The 27,976-nt window shown below is 35.2% G+C and overlaps 1 protein-coding gene across 1 annotated transcript; it reads right to left on the bottom strand.

Annotated features, from left to right (window-relative positions):
* Positions 1-1,420: 1,420 nt before the first annotated feature.
* LOC136828470 (uncharacterized) lies at positions 1,421-8,304 on the bottom strand. The gene is made up of 2 exons (XM_067086530.1): positions 8,257-8,304; positions 1,421-2,659 (listed from the first exon to the last, which is right to left on the bottom strand). The coding sequence occupies exons 1-2, from the start codon at positions 8,265-8,267 to the stop codon at positions 1,522-1,524; spliced, it is 1,149 nt and encodes a 382-aa protein (XP_066942631.1). The 5' UTR covers positions 8,268-8,304; the 3' UTR covers positions 1,421-1,521.
* Positions 8,305-27,976: the final 19,672 nt, after the last annotated feature.

Raw genomic sequence — 27,976 nt, 5'->3', positions numbered from 1 at the left:
TATATATATATATATATATATATATATATATATATATATATATATATATATAAATATATATATATATATATATATATACTGTGTGTGTGTGTGTTTTGTGATTTGTGTGTTATATATATATATATATATATATATATATATATATATATATATATATATATATATATATATATATATATATATATATATATATATATATATATATGTTTATGATTGATTTTTTTTTCTTGGTTTATGTTTGGCACCACATATGAATGACTCCCGTCTCTGTCTGTTGACTTTCACTTGATAGTAACTGCAGGGGACTTTAGTTTGAGTTGAAATTGTCTATTGATACTTTCTAGTTTTTCAGGAGGGGGTAAGAATTCACCGGGCAATATTTTTCATAAGTTTTATTCTAACACTAAACTATTTCACACGGCCAGCCACACTGGACTTAGAAATTTCTTGATGTTAGAGAGGAGCGAGTGACACAATCCTACCCAATTTGGTTTTCAAGTAACTCTGGCTAAAAAATTGATCAGAATGAACTCTGGACCTATGTTGAGTAAACTCCGCCTCCTTGATGGGACGTCTACTTTACTCCCTAATGGTTCAATCTTAACTCCCACTTTTGTGGGACAAATCAGGTCAATTTTGCTGACCTTTTCGCTTCATAACCTATCCTCTAACTCCTCCTTCCTTTCCCACATCTTGGAGGTTTGTTATGGTTAGTCTTCAATTAATTGGTCTCATGGCTCATCATTTTAAATTACAAACATCGTCTCTCTCTCTCTCTCTCTCTTTCATAATCCCGATCAGTGAATCTCATACTTATTCACTGCATAACATCACTCGGTCACCTACCTGCATTGACTGCAATGCAAGTAGATAACCAACTCAACTTGACTATAGTCAATTATTTCAATGTCAATAATTTCTATTAATAAGCAACAAATGCAAGAAATATTATAATACATCATAGTGCTAACACAAACGATATAAGTATGAATTTGAATATCAAATACTCAAACTAAATGCAGAAAATTATGGCAAAGTAAATATATCAAATGCCTATTACTCTCTGGTTATCAATTGTAAAATAAAAAAATCAATCATCAAATGTTCAAGTGGCAAGTCAATGGTAAATGCTATTACTCTCTAGGAAGGATTCTGTCCATCATGTCCTTGATTATGGTGCTTATTCAATATCAATTTCTGACAATTATAAAAGAAATGAAAGCAAACAGTATCAAAAGAATGACATTTATGAATGACATGATAGGAGAAATCTCGGTCTTATATGTATGAAAGAAAGTATGAACCTCTTCTATCTTTGTGAATGTCTCCAATTCCAGTTCTGAAAGTTGAAATTCATTAATAACTGCAAACTGATGTACACTTTTACTGAGATTCAAACTGTATGTCGTGAAAACTGTAGGTTTGTAATACAAATTATGTAAAATAACCAATTCACAAGCAGATGAAAACGAGTGTACATTAATGAAAACTACTTCTGTTTTGTTTGACTTACAGTCAATCTTAGCATTCAATCTGTTTGCTGAGAACACAAAAAATTTCATCATCAATGATTTGAGCCTTGAAAGTTTCTGTAAACGGTATATATTTACAATAGTTCTTACCATTCTTGTTGTTTACAAGATCATCTAGGCAATGAAGAGCGCTCAATGGTTCATAGAAATTCACAATGTTACAAACATATACACCATCATTAAGCATGACACATTCCCTGAACTCATGTTCGGGAATTTCAGTCACTAGGAAAGAATCATGCTGCAAGGCAAAGTGTCGAACTGTTCCTTCTAGTACAATGGACTTATTATCTACTACCATTGGGAATGGATAGACTGACATCAATGAGTTGACGTCTGGATTGTTGAAAGGGATCACTAGTATGATTTGATTGGCTACCACTTTCACTGTGATCAGGCCATAATAGTCCACTATATTTTCTACTAGTGGCTTCAAGTGATTGTTCACAACACATTTCTGAATAATGGCTTCAATTTCACTAAGGGTTATCAGAAAAGGCGACAGCAGGTTTTTACCTGCCATCATGATTGCATTGAGTAATTCCTTGTATTCCAGAAGGAAATTACTTGTTTCTATGAGCAGTTGCTCCATCATTTCTGTTTGATGGATTCTAGCAATTTCTGATGAAACATTATGGAGGGCACTATTCACAAATTCTTTCAGCACTGTGATCATTTTCTGATTTTGATTGACATTTCCTATTACTTTATTATAGACAGTGCCCTGCTCAGAAGCCCAATTTTCAAGTCGAGCCACTCTTTCCTTTAGCCTTTCAACATTACCATCGGTCGCCACTCCAAAGAGATTGTGTAAAGCGACACCTATAAAGGGTATGAGTGATCGCTTTACTACTTTCCTTGGCATAACACTATCGATGTCCCTTTTCAACTTGGAGAGCATGTCGTACAAATTTCTATCTTGGACACTTTGTAATCCTGCCTGTATCTGATTGCTCAGCTGGACTAACTGCTCTCTCTGATCGATAATGGAGTCCGTCTGGATCTTAACAATGGCTAGGTCCTGTATCATCTTAACCTTGCCATGCTCCTTGATGATGGCTCCCTTCCTTAGTTGTACGAGTGAGTTCACAATTTGACTCACTGCCAACCACCATACAATCCATTTGCTGAAATAATGTTATTAAGCAGTAAAAATCTTATCAACTACATTTGTTTACCATTGCACTTGCCATTACCTTCTTCTCAAATTATACCTTGGGGTCATTGAAGATTCTATTTTATTATCTATCTTATCTTTATTGGACAAATCTTTCAACTGGGTAGACGACCAAGGTTCTGAATGAACTACTTTAATGTGGTTCCAATGTACAATGGATTCTTTCAAGGTAATTTCATGCATTAACTTGAATTTATTCAACTTCAAAACTTCTAAAACTCTATATGGACCTCGAAATTTTGGTGATACTTTAATATTAGGTCCTTCAAGAACATGATTGAGTACATAAACTTGTTGTCCTACCTTTAACGAGGGTATGGTGGATCTGTTATTGTAATACTTACTAGATTTTTATGTAACTCCTTTAATCTAGCCTGGTGACTTTAACGGTCTCGCACGTACGTCTTGTCTTCCAAGCAATATAGTCCTCGTAGTTGTACGTACGTCTGGGTGGTGTGGCATCATCCAAAAGTGAATTTGGCATTCTCTTTTGGTAGCCATACAATAGGAAATGAGGAGTTTCTCCTATTGATTCATTTACTGTGTTGTTTAGAGTAAATTGTATGTCTTCGAGAGTCAAGTCCCAGTCTTCAGTGCTAGGGGTTACCAATGTTTTCAGAACATCCTTTATCTTGCGATTTGTTCTTTCTAATGCTCCATTTGAGCATTTATATGCTGTTATTTGACATTTCTTGTATTTCATAAAGTCACACAAATTCGTTAGAATGTCACTAGTAAATTCAGCAGCATTGTCTGAGAGCAAAACTTGAGGACATGAATGTCTGGTTATAATTTAGACTTGAAGGCTTCTGCCACTGTTGATGCTTCTGTTTCTAGTTGGAACAATTTCTACGTATCTGGTCAAATAGTCAATGAAAACTAAAATCTGTTTATTTCCTCTGATGGTGTTCGAATGGACCTAAGAAATCCATTGTGACTACTTGAAAAGGATCAATTTGAAGGATACATTTCAGAGGAGCCTTGACGTTGACATTCCCTTATGTATATTACATAGGTACAATTCTGAACAAATCGAGTAGCATCTTTCACTACATCGAGGCCAAAATAGTTTCCTAGTGATTGTTCTATTATGTTTTCTTAATTCCAGGATGTCCTGATAACTTGTATGAATGGGTTAGTTCTAAAACGTCTTGTATTAGTGTATTAGGAATGTACAAAACGTGAACAAGACGGTTCGTCTGAAGTCTTGTACAATAAATCCATCTATCAATTGAAACTCTGAATTTTTTCACCTTGCAAGAGGTTACCAATTACTTCTTTTTATTCTAGAATCCTTTTGTTGTTCTTGACGAACTTTGTCTAAATCTAAGTCTGTGATTTGACAACCGAAGGTTGAAATTATAGAGTGGTAATTTGTTTCTCGTTCTCTTCTTGTGATCTAGATAAGGCGTCAGCTACTTTGTTATATCTACCAGGTATGTATCTAAACCTGGGGCAAATTCTAATACGCTAACGAACCATCTATTGAACTTCATATTATTGGTAAAGCCCTTTTTCTTGAAAAAGATCACAAATGGGTTCTTATGATCTGTAAGAACATTAATTTATGTCCCAGCAAAATGTGTCTAAATTTCTGTAAACTCAGACTAATGCCAAACATTCCTTTCTGTTGTAATTGTAATTTCTTCAGCTGCATTCAAAACTCTACTGGCATAGTATACAGTCCTCATCCTTGTTTTATCCTTTGCATCAAGACGGCACCTAGTCCTGTACTTGGAAGCATCACAGGCTAAGTAGAATTCCTTCTCAAGTCTGATAACCAGATAGGATCTGTTATCAACATATCCTTTAAGTGTTTTGAACGCTGCTTCCTGTTCATCTTTCCACCATAGCTAGCATCTTTCCTAGTTAACTCAGTTAGCAGTTTTGCTATGGTAGCAAAACCCTTTATGAAAGGTCGATAATACCCTACCATACTCTAGGAATCTTCTTAGTGCCTTTCAAATTTCTTGGGGCTGGGATAGTCTACAATAGCCTTAATCTTTCCTTCTTGCATTTTCAAACCATGTTCACTGATAACATGTCCTAGCTCCTAGGAGATTTCTTCAGAAACTGACATTTAATTTTTACCTTTAAACCGGCCTTTCTGAGCCTATCTAATACTAATTCTATTGTCTTGAAATGACTCTCTACATCCTTACTAGCAATTATTACATCATCAAGATAAACCGATACGCTTCAACGACTTCCAAGATTTGCAGCATTAAACGACAAACAAGTAAAGGAGCTGAAGTAAGACCAAACGGCATTACCTCAAATTGCAAATGTTCTTGGCGAGTACTGAATGCCGTGAGATGCTTGGATTCTTCATCGAGAGGAACTTGCCAATATCCACTCAGTAAATCGAGCTAGAAAAACCTTGCACCTCCTAATTGAGCTAACATGTCATTAATGACTGGCATTGGCATTCGATCAGGGACGGTGTGGGAATTCAATTTACGGTAATCAATTACCATCCTCCAAGTACCGTCTTTCTTTGGAACTAGCAGTAAAGGTGAATTATAAGGTGACTTAGAAGGTATTACAACTCCATCTTCCTTCATCTCTTCAACCATCTCGTCTACAATGGGTCTTTGACTTATTGGAAGTTTGTAGTTAGGTGTTATAAAAGGTCTAGCACCATCTTCTATGACTATTTTGTGCTGCAGGACATCTGTCCCTCCCTAACTTATCTCTGTTACTGCTACAACACTCCTATATTTCTCTAATATCTGTATTAACCTGTCCCTACAATGAGGAAAATCTGTATTATTTACTTCCCTTCTAATTTAACTCCTTGTGTCAGCTACAGAGACAAATGCTTTTTCACTTAGGGTTAGTAAAGGGTTAGTAATCGAAGAATTCTTTACAGAATTCTGTTTACATGCAATTCTAGTCTCTTGTCAGAATAATTATACACATAAGTCGTACAATTTCCACCATTAAGTCTTACTAGGGAATTGTCCATTTTCACAAAGTCTGGTAAGTCTTCATTAACTAATAACACATCTGTATCACCTAGGTTTTTATCTGTTACAATTCTAAGACAAACCTTTGTCAGACCTTGTGGATGCAGTATAACGCTATTGTTTAATTTGAGTTTTACAAGATTTTCATCATCGGCAGTACTAATTCAAGCAGATTTCTTCTGTACTTGGTGCATCGGCAGTGTAACAGACATCAGTATCATCTGAACTTTCATCTTGTGGTATCACAGAACCTATCTCTGTCATTTTTAGGTTGCCTAACAGCAACACCTCATTGAGATACTTCTTCCGTATCTTCTCTATTAAGACTACAATCTATCAGCTGTCAGATCAGGTTGGGAAAAGAACTAAGTTCTTCGGAGGTATCTACTTGTCGTGCACTTGGAGTTATCAGGTTCATAATTGCTATCTGAGAATTCCTCCTGAGTGGCTTCTAGGCTTTAAAAGTAGTTTGGTTCATCTTCTATTTCTTCTATCATTGAATTTCTACTCACTGTCCTACCCGGGTTAGCATTAAATTCTATTTCTATCTGTTGGATGTCTACTTTTCAGATGAGGTACTGTCTCAGGTAAAGTGATCAAGTTTATCTGAAACTGTTCCTCTTCTTCAAGAGAGCAACATTTCCTCTATCAATTTCTCATAGTTACTCTTCCATTGCTACAATCTAGTAATTCCACACTTTTCATAGCCTGAAGGAAATAGAGCTTGAGCTGGTAACATTTCTCTTCCAACACCACAAACTCTTCCCTGTATTTCTCTTATTTAGAATTTCTATCTCTAAATTGGATATTTGCCTATAGCCCTTATTTGCTTTCCAGCGATCCTTTATGGTCCTATAGATTCTCTCATTTGGGAAAGCTCACAACTCATATGTTTTGTTAAAGTGCCTTTATGATATTTCAGTACTGCCTGTATCCAATAATAAGGAACTCAGCACACCTTCTAAGTGTACTTGTATGATAGGCAACTCTCCTGACACGTATTAAAATTCCTTTACAGAAAACACTATTTCATTACTATAATGTCTGCTGTATTTACATCCTCATTCACTGTCACTATTTCTCCTGTGAGATGGACCTTCGCTGCACTCTTCTGTGATTGTCACTGAGAATCCTCTGATTTGGGTTACTGGGGAGGTATTCTGATTATTAGCTGAGTACTTTGGTTATTTCCGAGACCCCTGAGAATTTCCCCTGTTTGTTGTACTAACAGTTTTGGATCAAATGTCCTGTCTTATTGCAATTCGAACACCATTTGTTTCTTTCTACAATTCTGTAAGGTATGGTTGTTATAATCCACAATTTCCACAACTTTGTTTTTGCCTATTGAACTGTGGCCTATTATTCCCGAATTTTGGCCTTGACTAGCTCTCTGTCCAGAGTCCTGTTATTTCCACTGTTATCGCATTAGTTCCAGTGGTATTCCCATTGTTACTCTATTTGGCGGCCTACCTTGATTGTTTTTATTTGATTGATTAAATCTCCTATTGTTGTTCTAATTCATTTATCAAACGAATTTTTATTTCCCTGATACCTAGACCTAGCTTGCCCTGATTGGTTTTCCTTTATTGGACTGATTGCTATTATTTCTGCTTCACTAGCCACGGTTCCCGTAAAATCTGCACTACTACTTGATGAATTCTGTTTTACTTTCTATGTACATCAAGGCTTGCACAATTCCATCATTTGGCTTCTATCACAGTACTTCTTAAGGCTACTTCTCTTCCTACCCAAAGCATCGTAGATTGGTCCTAATGACATATCTAAGTACCTTGGATATACTAGCTAAATCTGTTTCATCATCATCAAATTCATCCTGCCTTCCAACAACAATTCCTACAGCTTTCATATCTGTCGTCACTCTATCTATAGCTTCTTCACTCTAGTGGCTAAAACTAAGTGATTAATTTCATATTTCTTTGATGATGAAAGTTCCTATGTTATACCATGGATCTTTCTGTGCTTCTCTGGTTACAAAATTGTAAGCACTGCTTCTTTAAATTCGTTAAAATGAGAGTAATATTCCAAAAAAGTACTGAATGCAGAACTGTATGCATCACCACGTTCCATACTAACATACAAGAGTGCTTCATCTATTTTCTTCTCTCATCTGTGATACCAGCAGCTGAAATTCTGCTTTCTAAATTGCTATCCATCGATTTACAACATATTCTTCTAATTCCTTTTATCTACATTACTTGGGCTCACTCGTTCCACAAAATCTAGTGGCTTGGGTTATTACGGTGCTTGCGCCATGTTGGGATTTCTAGTACAATGGAAGTTATTGGGTTAGTGGTTACAACTGAAGGGTTAGGCGCACTCGGTAAATCCATGGGGGACCTTTGACTACGAGAAACGTCTTGGCCTAGTATTACTAGGATCAATTGGTCTAGGAAAGTCGTTCAGGCATAGGTCTTAGGTTATATGGAGTCTGGTCTTCGCTTGTCTGTTGCAGTCGGGCGATAACTTCTGTCCAAAGTGTTATTCATATTAATTCATAAAATATCTAATGATTCCAAGAATGAAAAGGTAAAAATTAATTTGAGAATCAGGTACTTACTTCAATTGCATGTTTGCTGAGTTGACTGTGGTCCTCTATACAAAAAAAAATTCAAATTTTTCCTAACTCATTCCTTCATAGGACTCTCTCACAATCTGAAAGTCTGGATATTAGTATTTATGTACACAATTGTTTGGGTTCCACTGCAAAATGCTGTTAAGTGTTTAACAATAAAATTTATTATGATAGAATTATTTAAACAGAACTGTCTCTATCACCAAGTGAACGAAAATTTCTATTTCGTAAAAAAATTACTAAACATGAAAGAAAAATTATTTCCTTCTGTACAACAAATAAGGAAAAATTCTTCAGAATATTATTATTCAAAAGAAAATAATTTACTTAAATCATTGATGTAAAATTACTTGCGCACTGCAGGAAAAAATAATTATATAAAAATTCCACGCACACAAAAAAATTTCTATTATTCACAAAAAAAAAATTTTCTTGATAATTCCCCGATACTAGGAATGAATGTTTACTATTCAATTAGCTTCGTGTCGCCTTGCACTTGAAGATCGCGCTGATTGCACTTGAGCGCAATTTGTCGTTAGCATCCAGCGATAATTCGGCACAGCTCGGCCGACTTCCAGTCCGTACTTGCTGAATTTGGCGAAGAAAAAATTTGGAATCCTTCCAAATTGTTGATTGAAGACGTTACTTCCTTTCTCCGGAGGCGGTTATCAACGCGTTGACTTCTAAACTTTATCGCCGTTCCGAATTCTTCACTATCTTTCGTCGCCGTCTTCCGCTCTCATCTGTCGCCGTCGTCGTCACTGCTCTGTTACCGCTACTTTTCGCTAAGTTCCTTTAGCGACCAAAATTTGGAATTTCGTGTATTTAAAACCGTACACGATAGAAAAGTTCACTGAACTGACGTAGATATAAGCGACTTTCATACGTCCAACACAGTTTGTTTTGGTCTTCTCCGCTTCTGCGATCGGCGTAGTATAGCGCGAGTTGCTGATTCTTTCTTTCGTAAATTTCCTGTTTTTCTTTATAAAAATCACCGCTGTTCTATGCCGTGATTATTACTATTGTTCTTATTATGTTCATATATAATTATTAAACTGAATTTCTGGTTGATCTTATGAATGTTCGGAATAAATCAGGCAGAGATTTACCGCTGTCAATTTTTCATTCCGATCGACGCAAAAAGATTCACTGCTTCTGGAATATTTCGTTCTGGGCTTCTGCTTCCCTTTCTGCCAAGAGTGTTGATGTTGTATTGCGTTTTCTAGTTGAAGACCGCTCGAGATTATTTGCGCTGTTAAATTGAGAGGTTAGTTTCAGCGCCGTCACTGCTCACTCAAATTTCTAGGCTGTGAATTTTTAATGTTTTTCAAATGTGCGCTGGGCGAAACTCCCGAAACTACCATTTATATGTTATGGGGTTTAGTGTTTTCTTTGTATTTGCGTTGCACTACATATGAACGACCGTGTCTGTAGACTTCAATTTGATAGTAACGCAGGACTCGGTAAGTTAGGTTGAAATTGTCTATTAATATTTTTTCACTTTTCCCGGAGGGGGTAAGCACTGCCGGGCACGGTTTTTCATAAGTTTTATTCTAACTCTACTATATCACACGGCCAAAATACCCTGGACTTAGAAATTTTGATGTTAAGAGAGGAGCGAGTGATACAATCCTACCCAATTTGGTTTTCAAGTAACTTGGCTAAAAATTGATCAGAATGAACTTGACCTATGTTGAATAAAAACTCCGCCTCCTTGAGGACGTCTACTTTACTCTTAATGGTTCAATCTAACCTCTAATTTTTTTGCAAGCAAGGACAATCAGGTCGACTTTGCTGACCTTTTTCACTTCTTAGTCTATCCTCTAACTCCTCCTTCCTTTCCCACTCTTGGAGGTTTGTTGCGGTTAGTCTTCAATTTTACTTGGTCCCATGACTCATCATTTTAAACTATCAACATCGTGTTCTCTCTCTCTCTCTCTCTCTTCATAATCCCATCAGTGAATTTACATTATTCACTGCATAACATATATATATATATATATATATATATATATATATATATATATATATATATATATATATATATATATATATATATATATATATATATATATATATATATATATACACACTACTACTCACTACTTTCTACTACTAGACATTAAGAAATGCTATCCGTGTCTTTACTCTTTCTGTGTAGTGGGAATTTTAGTTTCTTTTGTGGTTGTAAGGGTGAGCAGATCCACAGAGGCAAACTTGAAACTTTCTGCCACATGACCGTGGTCTGTTTTATTTAAAAATGACATTTCTGTCTTCGAAACTGCTGAAAATTAGTTAAGGTAAAATCAAGGAAAATAATATTTAGAATAATCTGAGCAATATGATATGAGTTCACTCAACTTCACCTTCCGTATTAATAATACCAGGAAGTCTGTTCTGGTGTTTTTAAGAATCCCATCTGATTTGTTTCATTTTATCTTCCGTACATTCATAGAACATAGTCTAAGGAGATCGCTCAGCGGCTAAGTAATGCCTAGCCTTCACAAGATCCGTGATTAAATCCCAACCCACCCGTACCAATTGATCTCGTTGCGTAAGTGACTAATTGCGTCAGCTGGAGAGGCGAGAGAAAGGGCAGGGACTAGCAACCTCATCCAGAAAGACTTAATGAGAGCCAAAGGGTTAACCCTTCTGGCGTCACCTTCTAAAGGGGGAAAAAAGCAAATCAAAATAATAATTTTGGTATACTTATCGCTCGCTTTTGTTTGTCTTTTAACCTTCCTTCGTTAGGTTGTTTCCCAATATGAGAAGCGAGTGGCTAATAAAACCTTTTAAACGTAAAAGTGTTTAGGTGAAGAAAGAAAAAATCATATTCAGCCAGGTTTAAATTAAAATAGAACATAGAGGCTATCATGTAAGAGCGAGAGTCCTCCGGTCTCTGCGATTGTTTTCGGCGAAATTACGGAGTTACCGAGTTACGATATTCATCAATTTTATTTTAACCTTTGAGCACAAAACCTATTGAATTGCAAGTATAATGTGTTTGGTGCCAGAGGAATTCTCTATTTTTAGAACCTATATCGATAATATTGTATGTTTTGTTTCGGAGGAAAGCTTATAAAAGCTTAATAAAAAAATAAAATAAAAGACAGCCTGACATTGGCTATACATTGCAATGAAAACACTTCAGTCGATTTACATATTTTTACGCACTGAAAACTCAGTAATAAAAAAAGCTGGAAACAGTGTTTCATCCAATATCGTTTGTATTTATACTTTTTAAATGCGCGGAGAAACCTTGAAAGAAATACCTTACAGTTGTGCATACCCATCGTCAAAATTGTTAACTTCTTCTTTTATGCGACATTTGTGTTAATAGCTTCTGGTATATGAAGCTGCACTGTTTATGATTTTCATAATCAAGTATTTGATAATTCAGGCATATGCTTAATTACTATAAATGTTATGGGAAATGTTTTCCCTATCACATTAAAGCAATATCTCATAGAGTTTTCACAGCAAACTATTACATCTGAATTTCGGCTTCCTTTATCTTCATCTTTGAGTCAGTCATTACAAACAGTTCTAGGCAACATATGCAACATCTCTTCTGGGAAACAGAGGTTTTCTACCCCTACGAACTGTGCCAAAAACCATATTATCAGAATCTGAAACCTGTATATTATTTAATATATGTGATACATTAGTATTCAAATAGACTTAAGGTAGTTTTAGCTGACGAGTTTTGAAGAATATATACGCTGAAGTCTGATTCTAGTGCCTGAGATAAATATATCTTAATTCTGTTAGTGTTTTATTTGTGTCAACATATTGACAATGTAATTTTTTTAGGTAGTTTTTGGATTATTATTCTGTTTAGTTGAGCGATGAACTGTATTGGTATTTAGCAGCCTTGTAACAAAAATTTTTAGTGTCGAAGCTAACAGTCAAGGAACTATGATAAAATCCGCAATTGTTTGTTCACGTTGCAAATAGTTTGTCTGAACTGGTATAGAGGGTGATTTTTGTCCTTAATTCTGGGTATACGCAGTGCATAGCGGTACTAGTCCAGGCTTAAGAATTCATTTCATTTTTTCTTTTTATGATTCGTGTCAAAGGACAACTGTTACGCCTTCACTGGTAGCGCCATTTTCCCGATTTCGTTTATTTACATAACTTATCTTTCAGTCAGCTCCAATTTCTGAAGGAGTATAGTTACTAACCCGACAAATACTCAGTCTAGAATAAAATCTTTCTGAAAGAGGATAAACAGCAGGCACACTAAAGTTAATGACATCGAATGACAAACTCCAAGAAAAGGCAAGATGCAATCGCATGTCTAAAGAAAACTGAGAAGTATTGATCATGTGCATTTGGAATCGTATGCGATAAAACGGGCCTGATAAAGTGTTCTAAGAAGAAAGAAAGAAGAAAAAATTGTGATAGGAGAGAATATGAAGCGACTGTCAAGTAGCAACGCCGCGTCCATTATCACACTGCTCTCTTACTTTCAGTGCTGCTTTATGTATGTATGTAATTTAATTTTACCCTTCACTCTTTCGGCAAAATTCTTAATTTTTTCCTCATGGTATTACTTCTCCATATTTACTGGTTTTACCCGTCTTACTTCCTCAGCTTTCTTCACAGATTGTTTCTCAGCTTGTATAGTATAGATAAGGCATCATGAAGGTCGAAGAAAACCCTGCATTTCTTTCTCTCGAAGAAGTAACAACATGCATTGTCTCAATTCGATTATTGAACCCTCCTAACGTTTCTTCATACTATTAATTGCTATCACATGAAAAATGACCCGTATGATCATTATATATTCTATTCAGCAACAGAACTCTAATAACCATAAAATCAAAGGGCAATAATGCATCACTTTCCTGGTCATTCTCTATACTGTGAATCTCATGTTCTAACAAGTCCTGCTTTTTTCTACAGCATTTTCTAAGGACATAAATAAAGAGAGTTTCTTTGTATATGGACGACGCACTGTCATTATATCTTTTATCAGAATTAGGTTCGTTAGCCACATAAAGTATAATATTAATTGCTTTGTGGTCCCCACGGTTCGTCTGTTACTTTGTTAAAGCATATATAAAGCCATTTGCCTGTTCCCTTCCTCATGCATGACTTTCAGTGCTGCACCTTTTTCCTTCCTAAGCCATTAACTTTATTCTGCCTTCATATCTTTTCATGCAAATTTTTCTTGTTTTTTTCTAGTCTAGATTATAACTTAAAGAAAATTGTCACCTCAAAATATTTGTTCTTGCACTTCTGCTTCTATTGAAGAGACTTGCCTTTTCAAATAAACACTGCAGCATTCTCTTTGGAATCATCATTCTTTTTAGGTTTATTATTTGATCACTTCACTCATAATCACCAAACATGCTCCATACAACGCATAATATTCATAGATGGGAGATAGTATCTGCTAACATAGAAAAAATATTCTTCAATAAAAGTGTTGAACCGCATATGAAAGTATTGAACTTAACTAGATGTAGCTGTAGCAGCATGATGTATAAACTGGTTCTTTGACACCACCTTTGGTTTGATTAATTTGTTGTTTTTTTTTTTTCTTACTGTATTATAGGTTATTCTGTTACCAAGCAAGCTAAACGAAAAAAATAGATCATTTCATAAGAAGTTATTGTTGTGATAGACCTCTTCTTATCAACTGGAGGTTGTTATTTACTGTACTATGTTTTAGAGCATTCAGGAAGATGAAGACTTGTATGAATATCTCTATTGCACAGGACGTCTTTAAACTGCTTCCTAACAAACACAACATTCTACAAGGCCTTTCCTATAGTTTTGTTATTATTTGTTTACTTAATAAGTTGATTCATAAAAAAAAGAGGGGGGGGGGGGAATTCAAGCAACTTCATACTAAGAGAAAACTTTTCTTTCACGCATCCCTAAGTAAGTTAGCACTAGGCTCAGGATTCATCAGTTTGTGAGTCGTGTTGTCCTGAACAACAAAATTACAAAGAACCATACAGAGCTACCGATGTTATATTGCTCAAGTGGTTAAAAATTTTCCCATGTTAGAAAAGATACCATGGAAAACATTTCAGAACAAATCAGGCTCGAAAGTTGGACGAAGCGGCAGAATTGTGTACAGCGGTTGGTCTTGTGGTATTAAATGCGTTTAGTATGTTCAGGATAAATCGGTGGAAGCAGCTGTCAAGAGACCGAAAGATAAGGGACCGAGAGATATGAAAGAAAATCTTTTGGAGTCTGTGTAAGGAACGATAAATTAGATAGGAAAAGAGAACTTTGGTCCGTTGAACAAACCGAAAAACAATGATGTTTGGATTTTTTGACAGGAAAAGTGATGCAGAAGAAAAACTGAACAAGGAAGCAAAACCTACGAGAAAGACAATCATGAAACTAAGTTAGTAGAAAAAGGGTTTGAGGGCTAAGTAAAAAGCTACAGACTTGAAGAAGCGGTTCTGATAGGCAAAACTACCGCCGTTAGAAGCAAGGGCAAATAAGTTAAAGAAATAAAAGACTTGTTACGCGGAAATTTGCTTAAATTTAGAGGAAGGAACTAAGTGATAAGGAACATCAAAAAAGAGCAAAATGGTGATGCGTTGTCTATTGGGTCAGTTAGGCGCTTGTCGTTTTGATGTCAAAATAATTTTGCTATAATTAATAACAGAGGTGCATATGAACCTCAAGGTAACCATACGTAAATACGCGGTTTGGAAGGAAATGTTGGACCTGAGAAAATGTTCGCCCAATTTTTTTTATGTTAACACGAATCCTCCATCCAAATGGTGTCAAGAACAAAATATTTTTTTAAAGACAATGATGAACAGGGAAACTAGACTAGCTGGAGACCGGTATCAATTATCATTAATGTTATATGAATAGTGCAAATATCGTTAGAATAAGGAGAGAAAATTAAAAGATTACTGATGCTGAGTGCAGGAGAAATAAGGTGGATATAAATAGTTCTGTCACGAAGAGCTATACAGAAGCGATATTAACAGAGATAACTGTATGGTTTATATGTAGAAACCTGAAAAGGTTCGTCAGACATTTGGTTATAATTATCACAGGCAAGACTGCTCAGTTGGGTGAACATCCTGGCAACTTTGAGACTGGAAGTACTGTAGAGTCCCACAAGGACCTACAGTACACAACCGTGTATCTTGCCTGGCCGTCCGAACTCATACCCAATTGGCATCCGCCCCCCACAAGCATCTCCTGACATTCGCGCCAAGCACGCGCATATAAGAAACAAAGCCAAAATCATACATCCTTTTCATGTATACGTCGTTCATAATCATGTCACGTCAAATGTATCATTCCTAATAGAGTCAATACAATGTCAGCTTTCCAGCTATATTTATCAGAACTGTTAGCGACTTGTATATAAAATTATGTACCATACTCCATTCTCGAACAAATACAATTGACTGTATATTTTTCTCTGATTTGTTCGCTTCCGCTGTTGTTGTTTTGAATAAATAAGTAAGTTTGTAGACGCTGCCTCTTATTCACGCCTTCGTCACAGTATAATGAACGAAAGCCATCGAAGGAGAAATAATGAATGTCGCCCACAGGAGCTCTGAGTTCCAGACGACGTTTTGTACCCATTATAATGCCAAGGTAAGTAACCACTTGCTTACTGTCCACATTATAAGCTCTTATTTAATCTCTTGTCTCTATTTTCCGATGAATAACTTTGCCTTATATTAATTCGCAAAAAAGAACAAAAGGTTCTCATTGTTACGGGAAACGAAACAACATATGAGCTTGTTCTTCCATTTCAGCGTCGTTTAATGAGAATCAGTACCAACCACTTTCGCCCTTTTAATTGCATTACCTCTGGGTTCTTCATTATTTCTTCTCGTCCACCTTTTCTTAGTCATAATCCTTATTCATTCTCTTCTGTTGAGTGACAAGGAAAGACTTGTTTCCATGAGCGGAAGGAGGGATCCATAAACCACTGGACACAATTATGACATATTAACGCGAGGGGTAGAAAACTATGAATGAATTTGAGACTGTAATTTGTTCTTTCATTCACGACTTTATTTTTATGTAGCTACAGATAAAAAGTCCAGACAGCTAAACATATAAATGGTTATATAAAACAGTAAAATGTGCTTTATGTGGTGTGGTTATTCACTCAAATGTTGCAATTTTTCCTCAAAACCTTGCTTATTTGATGAATATGATTGGCTTATGCAGTGCATTTCTATTTATTATATAACACTTCGGGGTGAAAAGCTGGATTTACTGATCCATATTATCATTTTTTGAAATTATATCCTTGCTTTCAAACTGGCTAAATTTTTAGGGATATATATATATATATATATATATATATATATATATATATATATATATATATATATATATATATATATATATATATATATATATATATATATATATATATATATATACCATATGACTGTAATAATTCCTGAAGAAAGAATAGAAAATTTGGTTGCTGCATATCACTGAATTCTTCTTCTTCTATCTTTATAAAAATTTAATCATTAGATTTTCCACTCCTGTAAAATATATATAAAAAAAGGCTACCATAGAAAAAGAAATGGAGAAAGCTTTTATAATTCTACCAGACTTTGACCAATCGGAAAGCCTTACATTTTGCAGTGAGCCATTCAATATAATTCACATTTTTGTTTCCATCCAATTCCATCGACCAATATTCTTTTGTGGTTCATGCAAAAAATTAAACTCCAGGATGGGAGAATAATTCATATGAACTTTTGGGCCACAACGGAAATCTTTACTGATTGCGACCAGGGATTATCAGGATTTTGGTGGCAGACGAGATACTGAATCATGGATAACGATCGTTCCGCGTGTGCATCCCTGAAAGAGACGTCTCAGTTAGGAATGACGGTGTACACTGAAGGAGATGGAATTCCCCTATGAAATATCACACAATACACGTTCTTAAATACGAAACATAATGTAGCCTAGAAGGTGCTTTTAATGAAAGCACGTAAATATGATCTGAGAACCAGAGCAGCGTAGGCTTTAACAATGAACACGTGATTGCACTCACACAAAGATGAAATTACACTGTTACAGCTTAACTTAAATAGCCCTTAAATTGCACTGGTGGAGGGATAATTGATGGTTATCACGGGGTCATTACTTGAATTCAAAGTACATAAATGGCAAGGCAGGGATACAGGCAGGATTCTAACAGAGGGAGGATTGCTTCGTGGAGGAAGAGGTTAAAAGTTTAAAGAAATGGAATTTTAAGAAGTTTAAGTAAAAGGGGAGAGGGCTGGTCTTGACTACTTGCAACGTAAGAACCTTATGACTGTTATTGGCACCTACAACCATTTCCAGGTCCTCTTGAAGTCAGTCTAACCAGCGGAGCTGGAGAAAAATGCAGCGCGTCTGCCGCAGATGAAGTCAGAAGCGCATCTCCGTCCTGCTTTTCAAAAGCAGGGCATATTCGGGCATCTGGCGGGGCCTACCGTACCTGCAAGCATGTCAAAAGACCAGCAAGGAGGGCATGGGTAAAGCACACTTATCATTATATGCCTACAGATTATAAGACTACCTGTTCCTTAGCTCTAAATGCCTTTTTTGCCCTTTCCCAATCCCTACATGGTATTGTTTTCTGGATCGCGGGATGTTGGGGTGGGGGTGCGTAAGGAGGTACGAAGGCCTACTAACGGCTGTTGACTGGTTCAAGTAAGGGCAAGGTTTTTTCTGGCGCTCGACTCGAGAGGCAGAGGAATAACAGATTAATTCAAAATTGATTAACGGAATCAAATATACAGGAAGGAAGGGATGTTTATTCTTGACAAATATATATATATATATATATATATATATATATATATATATATATATATATATATATATATATATATATATATATATATATGATCATATTTTTAAAGGCTCCACCTAATGTAGTGAAATGAATGTTTTTTGATATCTGGGCTTAAAGTTTGTGATATAAGAAAAACCCTCATAATTAGCCATGCGTTACGAATTTGCCAGTCAGCTATCATGCTGAACATGAGTTGATATCAATTCTAAGTACGAAACCTGAATTCGATAGGCATGCACAGCAGAGTCGATGTCAACTTATACCTCTCTTGAGAACTGGTGACGAAACATTTATTAATCATAATTCCTCTTGGATGTAAGTTTAAGTTATTCCCGAGTTGTAGTGACCTGGATATTATAGTATATTGGTGGCTTTTAATCTCTCTCTCTCTCTCTCTCTCTCTCTCTCTCTCTCTCTCTCTCTCTCTCTATCTCTCTCTCTCTCTCTCTCTCTCTCTCTCTCTCTCTCTCTCTCTCTATATATATATATATATATATATATATATATATATATATGTGTGTGTGTGTGTATATGTATATGTATATGTATGTATATATATATATATATATATATATATATATATATATATATATATATATATATATATATATATATATCTCTATATATAAAATCATCAATGAAGGGCAGAGGACACACAGATATACAAGCTGACTTTATTCCAACGTTTCGTAATTATCGGATTAATTACATCATCAGGGCTGTTAAAATATGAAAATAAAATTCTTTGTAAAATCATAAAAAGCTAGAAATAAAGGCTAAAAGTTATTCATACAAAATTTTCACAAATGTACACAAACGTTAAAATTAGAGAACAAAAGTTTTAAAAATCATTACATTAAAATAGGTAACTGAATATACAGTAAAACTAAAATTGAAAACCATCTGTGAAAGGGGTTACAGAACAAAAGATTAAGGACCGACCTAGAGGAGTGACAGCTTTAAAACTACATAAACATAAATAAAAAGAACACAAGTCAGGATAAATATAGAGGAGAGGAGGACGTGGGTGTTTAATGACGGAACAAGTTGTTTGATGAAAAGTGATTCCAGGATAACAAGGTCTTGAGGGTTGGTGGTATGGCCTTAAATGTGGAAGTCTTTATTATCAATGTGTGTTTTACAAATTTTTGAGTGATTTCTGATGTTGGAATGTTCTGGGTTTGAAATTCTGCTACCTGTATATATATATATATATATATATATATATATATATATATATATATATATATATATATATATATATATATATATATATATATATATATATATATATATATATATATATATATATATATATATATATATATACATATGCACACACACACATACATATATATATATATATATATATATATATATATATATATATATATATATATATATATATATATATATATATATATATATATATATATTTATATATACACACACACAAACAGTTAATTCATGGGCGTTACTATGGTAGATGATTGTGGGATGAGTGGACTAGTGAGTCACTGAATAGAAGTAAAAAAGACTTATTCAAAGTAAGTGCAAAACATTGGGAAGAGAACTGAGTTGTTAATAGAGCTGAAAGTGGATTTTTTAATGTGAATGGAAGAATAAGCTGTTGAAGTTAATTTTTTTTAAACTTTTGTTTTGTAGCGTGAGAATAATTGATAGTGAATTGAATGTGGAGAGCCGTAGAAGTGGTAAATGGGCTAGCGTTCATGGAGGGAAGGATTGAAGTACTTTCAGATGGTTTGGTCATGTGGAAAGAGACATAGAGAAAAGCTTAAGATAAAATCACAGATGGTGAAGAGAAACTTGAGTAGGTCCTTGACGCAACTCTTGTTATTTTACTTCTAGTACACAAAGGTTCAGCCACAACTCTGTACATGAATGGGGCAGTGATACTGGAGCCATCCTCTGCAGGAGTGAACGGTTCAGAAAAAAGATATATATATATATATATATATCATGAAGCTACAAATGTCGCTTAATATCGAAATTACGCTACCTCGGTATATTCCGTTGGAGAATTGTCGCCGAAGGGATTTATATAAGTGATAAATGAATTGGATAGGGACATGAACCGCGACGAAAGCCTATTCAGCGACTCCGGTTGACGTAAACCATTGAGCCATCAGAGATGGCTCAATCGTGGTTTAATCAACTGGAGTCGCTGGAACAGGCTTTCGTCGCGGGTTCGTGTCCCCAACACGATTCCAAATTCATTTATCACTATATAAATTCCCTTCGGCGATACCTCCAACGAGATATACCGAGGTAGCGTGAATTTTGATATTAAGCGACATTTTAGCTTCATGATTGTATAAAAATCACGGTGTGATAAAAAATTTCATATATATATATATATATATATATATATATATATATATATATATATATATATATATATATATATATATATATATATATATATATATATATATGTGTGTGTGTGTGTGTGTGTGTGTGTGTGTGTGTGTGTGTGTGTGTGTGTGTGTGTGTGTGTATGTGTGTGTGTGTGTAAAGAGAGAGACAGACTGACAGAGAGATAGAAATAGCGTCTAAAATTAGACGTTCAATAGTTAAAAAAAAAAATCTGTTTAAAATCCAGGCTTTCGATCTCTTTTCAAGTTTCAGTCCTTTAGAAACGAAATTATGGTTTTTTTTATTGTGTTTTTGAGTTCTTGTTATTCGCTGGTTCGAGCCCACGGGACGACGAAATTATTAGCAACTAAAAGATTCCCCTTTGGTAACATATATGAAAATATATTATTTCCGAGGTAGAGCGAATTGGATATTAAAGGACGTTTGTAGCTTACTGATTGTATATGAATCACGGTGATGTGATAAAAAGTTATAATGTGGCTGCAAGTATGACAAACGCGCACTACACGGTCAACATGGCAGAGGTGGGTGGATATCGTCTACAAATACAAACACCTGAGTTCGACGGGGATTTGTACATGGGAGCCGATATCCGCTTATACCTCCCTTGCTGGCCGTGTGGGTTAATGCGTCCACTGGGGAAGTCCCTGAGTTCTTGTCCTTCGCTGGTTCGAGCCCGGGACAATGAACTTATTAACTAAAATTCCCCTTCGGTAAACATATATGAAAATATATTATTTCGAGGAAGAGCGAATTGATATTAAAAGACGTTTGTAGCTTACTGATTGTATATGAATCACGGTGATGTGATAAAAAGTCCTAATATGGCTGCGTGCGACAAACGCACTACATGGTCAACATGGCAGAGGTGGGTGGATATCGTCTTCAAATACAAACACCTGAGTTTGACGGGGATTTGTACATGGGAGCTGATATCCACTTGTTCCTCACTTGCTGGCCGTGTGGGTTAATGCGTCCACTGTAGTCCTGAGTTCTTGTCCTGAGTTGGTTCGAGCCCACGGGACGACGAACTTATCAACTAAAAAATTCCTCTTCGGTAACATATATGAAAATATATTATTTCCGAGGTAGAGCGTAATTGGATATTAAAGGACCTTTTTTAGCTTACTGATTATATATGAATCACGGTGATGTGATAAAAGTCATAATATGGCTGTGTCGATAAACGCACTACACGGTCAACATGGCAGAGGTGGTGGACATCGTCTCCAAATACAAACACCTGAGTTCGATGGGGATTTGTACATGGGGAGCCGATATCCACTTATACCTCACTTGCTGGCCGTGTGGGTTAATGCGCCCACTGTAGTCCTGAGTTCTTGTCCTTTGCTGGTTCGCGCCCATGGACGATGAACTTATTATCAACTAAACAATTCCCCTTCGGTAACATATATGAAAATATATTATTTCTGAAGTAGAGCGAATTGATATTAAAGGACGTTTGTAGCTTACTGGTTATATATATATATATATATATATATATATATATATATATATATATATATATATATATATATATATATATATATGTATATATATATATATGTATATATATATATATATATATATATATATATATATATATATATATATATATATATATATATATATATATATATATATATATATATATATATATATATATATATATATATATATATGATTATTATACTTTGTAAGTGATTCATTTATCACACATTACCACTGGTGAAAAATAAGAGACCGGTTTCGACTTTATTTCAAGCCATTGACAGACGGCTGGATACAGAATATAAGAAGTCACAGATATATACTACAGGAACAGTACTGACGAACATACACAACCGTTAGAGACTGCACATCCACCTCCACAGGCCGGTATCGAGGTAGGAGTGACCTTCAAAACTCATTTGGCTAAAAATCACAATATACTCTCATGGCACAATACTGATAAACATACCGACCATAGGCGCCCTCATACCCACGCCTGACAGGTGTCAGGGAGGCGGAGATTGGAAACTCATTATCACTACTGCCCCTCTACTGCGTTTACAAATATGATAATCCTATTTTCATACATCTCTACTGCCTGCCTTGAAATTTAAACAATTTACAAATTTCTTTTGATATTAAAGGATCAAGTTTATACATACCTTGACTGATATTCATATTATGGTTGTAACTTTTTTATAAAGCTAGATTCAATGATATTCCTTTCCAGTACATTATTAGAATTTACAATCCTTTTGACCCTTCCCAGTTGATAGCATGACTGTTCTCACTATCATGTACAAAAGTACCACTGTTCCCTGTGCATATCTCACACATTTCTTATACTGTTCAATTCTTTTTCCAGTGCTTTCTCGTTTTAATATAAAAAGTTGTCACAAGACTTACATGATGGAATTTTATACACACCCTTTAGTATTGTCAGGAGATCTTGATAAGTACAGTTTTCATTGTTTTATTATTCGTAAATGCGACATTAACACCAAAAATTCTTAAGAAGATGGGGATATCTTTCATATTATATTATTATAAGGCAGTACAAGCAAAATTTTTTGTGTTGTAAGGTTCTTTTGGTTTTGATACATAGCCTTTTTGCTGCTTCAAATGCACTGTTTAATACACCGTCAGGATATTTCAATTTCTTGCCTGCAATCATAATCTTATCTATTTCCTCATCAATATATTCAGGGCTACATACACGTAATGCTCTTAAAAACATAGATGAAAACACTGATTTTTTAACCTTATCGCTTTGTCCGGAACAGAAATGCACATAGGAAGAAATGTCTGTTTTCTATAAACACTATATTTAAACCCACTACTATTTCTTCGTATGAGGACACCCGAAAAGGGTAAGCACCCATTATTTTCCATTTCCATAGTGAATTTAATTGATGGTACTAATTGACTTAACTTGGCAAAAAAGTTATTTGCATCTTGGTTCCCTGTCCATGCTCAAATTATGCCGTCAACATACGTAAACCATGTTACATTGCGTGGGATTATGTTGTTTAATATTTTCTTTTCAACAAATTCCATATATAAGTTATTTAACACTGGGGATAGAGGGTTTCCTATTGCCATACCAAAATTTTGGGAGTAAAATTTACCATTAAATTCAAATTTACATTCTTTCACACATAATTTAATCAGTTCAATTAAAGTACTTTAAGAAAATGGGACATCCAGCTGTGTGTTCTCTAATAATTCAGATAAAAACCCCATCAGATCATCACATGTACCTTTGTGAATAGTGATACTACATCAAAACTTACAAGCCTGGATTCACTATTAATCTGTACACTATTTAGTTTGTTTATCAGGTCCACATTATTCGTGATATTAGCATTTGAGATGGTACCTACTAATGGGTTGAGAATATCCACTAGGTGCTTCGCTAGCTTGTAAGATGCGGAACCAACTGAACTGATAATTGGCCTGGTAGGAAAGTTTGTTTTGTGAGTTTTTGTTGTACCATACATGTACGGTAGCGATGGGGAGGTCACACACAACTTCTTTATAAGGCTTTCGTTACATTTTAACAGGTTTTTCACTTTCCTATTGAAACCACTATTCACATTGTCTAACAGGTTCTTATTTAATTCTTTATATGTACTATCATCACCCAAAAGACTATCCATTTTTTGTATATGCTCACTTTTATCTAAAATTACAAGAGCGCCTGATTTATCTGCTTTTGTCATGTGTATATTTTTATTTTTTTTCAGTTCATTGATAGCAACCATAGAAATGGATAGAAATGTAACTAGTGCCTTAGGCTACGGTTTAAACTTTGCTCTATCTCCCGGCGGAAAGAACAGTGTGGAAATTACTACAGGACTGTGCAATTTGGAAAAATATAGTGATTTAACGAATGAAGAAGTGAACATAGTTAAGGGAGTGATTTATGGAAGTATGAAAAAGTCAGACACCACAAATGTCCCCAAAAGATTTATGGTTGCTATCAATGAACTTTAATTCAGCGTGTGATAACAGTGATCTAAAACCTGATGGTACACTTTTTCAGAAGGGAGCGAGAGGAACCTAAACCTCCATAGCTTTCTTTTTGGAGAGATTCAATAAGCAATAGCAGGCCTAAACAGTGGTAGAGAACCAAATGTTGGCTGTATCATTAGCTGTAACATTTGTTTATTTGTACTCAAGGAAACTGCCTCACGCTGAAATATTCACAGATCATATTCCCCCACCCTTCTTTTTCTTTGCAATTGCAGACTTTTCAATTCTGCTCATGAGCTAGAGAAACATGATTTAGAGATGGCCGCTTCCTAGATCACGCAATAATCCTCCGCGGCATAGAAAACCTCATTGTAGTTACTGAAATGGAGCCACTCAAAAATGAGTTTATGTTAGGGCAACAGGAAATACTATGACAGTACCAGTTCAGTTAACAATTCAGCCACTACCACCTTTGCTGTATGGGCAACGTTATTAAGTTGCAGCAGTATCACGCCATCTTGCAGATTTCCTATGTGTTCATAGCCCCGAGGCGTCGAGGCCACTTTCAAGCAGAGAGGTGCCACTTGCTTCACTTTTGGTTGGTAGACGACCACGGTGCGTCTAGCGTCTGGTTTGAATCTTCGCTTCAGATTCAATTGGTGAACATATGACCCTTACTGTGTTATTGATCTTCTGAAATTATATCTGGATAAGCTTGATACGTAAAAAAAACTTTAGAGGGTTCTATTAAGGTCATTCATTTTTTTTTTTTTTATGTCAGGGCAGAGTTTTCTCATCCGTAAGTTATTGCTTCAAAACTATGAGATGAACGACTTTCGCTTGCTCGTAAGTGGTTGATGTCTCTGGACGTACAAACCGGATGTCATTTGCCGTGCTGTCTCTGCCCTGATTAACTTCAGCAGTCTACTTTTTAAAGAATGAATATAAAGAAGAGTCCCCAGCAAATATGTTGCCCATGTCTTCATCGTTTTCTTTCGGGTTCATGTTCTTCTTTTGCAGATATTGCAGAACCATATTTTGCGACCTTCTTCTCTGTCCATTTTGATATCTTCTTCAGGCGTCCAGTGACTCGAAAAAGACCTCAGTTGCAAGGACTCAAGTTGTATAAATGAGTTCTTGTGTATATTCATATAATTTGTTGCATTATACAGTCACATTATGAAGTTCTGGTCACTGTTCTTCCTTATGAGGGAGAGACCAATTTTTTTTAACTAGGTCATTGGCTTTTGGAAACCTTTTCATTCTATAATCACTTTCTCATTTAACAATTAATTAGTTCTTGGTCACTTTTCTGTTAACTGGTTTCTTTCGATCTCTGTGTATGTTTCCGTGGATTCTTATAATTTTAATTTTCTTCCTCCACTGTTTTTCCTTCTCTTGAAAGACTTGACTTCGCTGTTGCTGGTTTTAAAAAAACGTCACAAGGAACAAGATATACCATTTCCTTTAATTAAAAGGCGATAACTCCTACGTTACGATCTTTCGTCAGAACAAATGACAAACATAAAACTTCATTACTGTCTCTGGGCGTCTGCGGATCTCTTCTTTGAGGTAGAGAGAACAGTGTGTTTTTTCTTTTCTTTTCCTCATTTCATCTAAGATAGATTTTGACCTATGCTTGTTTCCTTCTAAATCAATCTCATTATTTGTAAATTTTCTCTAATATATTTGTTTTGCATTTACTTATTGTCTCAGCTGCAACAAATGATTTATTTTTGGTAAAATAGAAAAATAACTGCCCTTTGTGCAGAGTAAACAATGTAATTCTTAATAATAAATGCAACATTAAGGAAAATTACAAACCATAAAACATACGTGAGGTGGGAAAGGAACCACGTCCAACAATCGACGAAGACTGAAATGTCTGTGAAAAATGGAGAAGGGAGTTGAAGGGAGGAAGAATGTAAAGTGGCGATAAAAAATATCGTTGTTGAAAATTCCCCTCAAAGTTTGTTAAGGCAATTAATGGGGCTGAAACTTTATCCACAAAAAGTTAGTTCCGATAAAATAGGAACAGACGGGAAGGCAGATATGTATAAGAGAGAGAGAGAGAGAGAGAGAGAGAGAGAGAGAGAGAGAGAGAGAGAGAGAGAGAGAGAGAGGAAAATTTAATCACAACTTTATTCCAAGTCTCTTGAAAAAAGTCTCTCCCTTCGACAAAGAGAAAATAAAAAAAATCTGGTTAATAAAATCTTACTGCTTCTTGTAGATAGAATGTTATTTATCACCCTCTACTAAGACAAAAGATATTAAGAAGTCGTATGAAAGTCAACTTCCTCTTTAAAATTATTTTGATGCCCACTGTTGTTGTAACGTCAGATAATTCAAATGGTCTGTTTAAATTCAGAAATATTCGCGATTTTTAAATATTAAGTCGCTGGAAACATTATATAATACAGTATAGAGTGCAGTTCTTCAAAAACAATGAAACAACTTTATATACGAAGGATAATACCCTTATTGTCTCTGCCCCCTGTATAGAAACAATAATGATCATAGTCAAAGTATTTGTTAATCTTATTGCAAAATAATATCTCTCGACATATAGAATACTCGATTTTCTTTCTGGCACATGGAATCATGTCACTATGCCTTTATAAATTGCTGATTTTTCCTTTCTTTTTAGAAATCTGCATTCATATCCTGAAAGAGGTGCTATTCAATTACAGGTATAGGAAAAAAGAGGATTGTAATTATTGATAATCCTGTAAAACAGGAAGAAATGAAATACAAATCTTCTACAAAAAATAAATTAAACGATTTGAGATCATATGTACGATACAAACGCTAAAGAAAAAATAACACAAAAATACTCGTAAATAAAAAAATAAATAAAGGAATCATTTTGTAATGAAAGTCTGTAAAGGAATGAAGTTTGGAATAGAAAATACAACGACGCAAAAAGCAAAAAGCAATATCATTTGTCGCACTGGAAAATGAGTAGACTAAAGATGACTAATGAATAAAAACACGATAGATCGAGAAGATAGAAAATACTTTTGGAGAACCTTGAATTTCTAAAGAAAGGCAGACTCCATCAATGTGACAGGTATCCCAGTCCCAGACAATGACACGTCAAAGGATTATTTGTAAGAGAACAGAAATGAATAGGCTTCTCTTTGTCATCACTACCGAGAGGAAGAGAAGAAAAAACCACAGTGGGGCGTTGAGCAGGAGAGGTGGAGAAAGGAAGAAGAAACAGAAAAGATAAATGAAGAAATAAGGGAAAGAAAAGACTTACTTACTTGAAAGAAAAAAATAAACGGAACAGAGATAATTATGTTAAAGTTCATGAAGCATATGGACAAATGGAAATGCACTGAAAAGGATGGAAAAGGAGATTTAGCAGTAATGAAGAGAAAGTATCGAGGGCAGAGACTGGTCCTTCCCCGTGATTTTCTGAGGGTATTAAATGACACTGAAGATTCTTTAGCACAAGCTACCGTTTGCTCTGATGAACGAGAAAGATGAGCAGGAAGGGAGTGGTAGGAAGGAGGAAGAGGAGGA

This window comes from Macrobrachium rosenbergii, chromosome 43 (assembly GCF_040412425.1).
Source record: "Macrobrachium rosenbergii isolate ZJJX-2024 chromosome 43, ASM4041242v1, whole genome shotgun sequence".
Taxonomy (NCBI): Eukaryota; Metazoa; Arthropoda; class Malacostraca; order Decapoda; family Palaemonidae; genus Macrobrachium; species Macrobrachium rosenbergii.
This window is presented reverse-complemented; position numbering and strand designations above follow the sequence as displayed.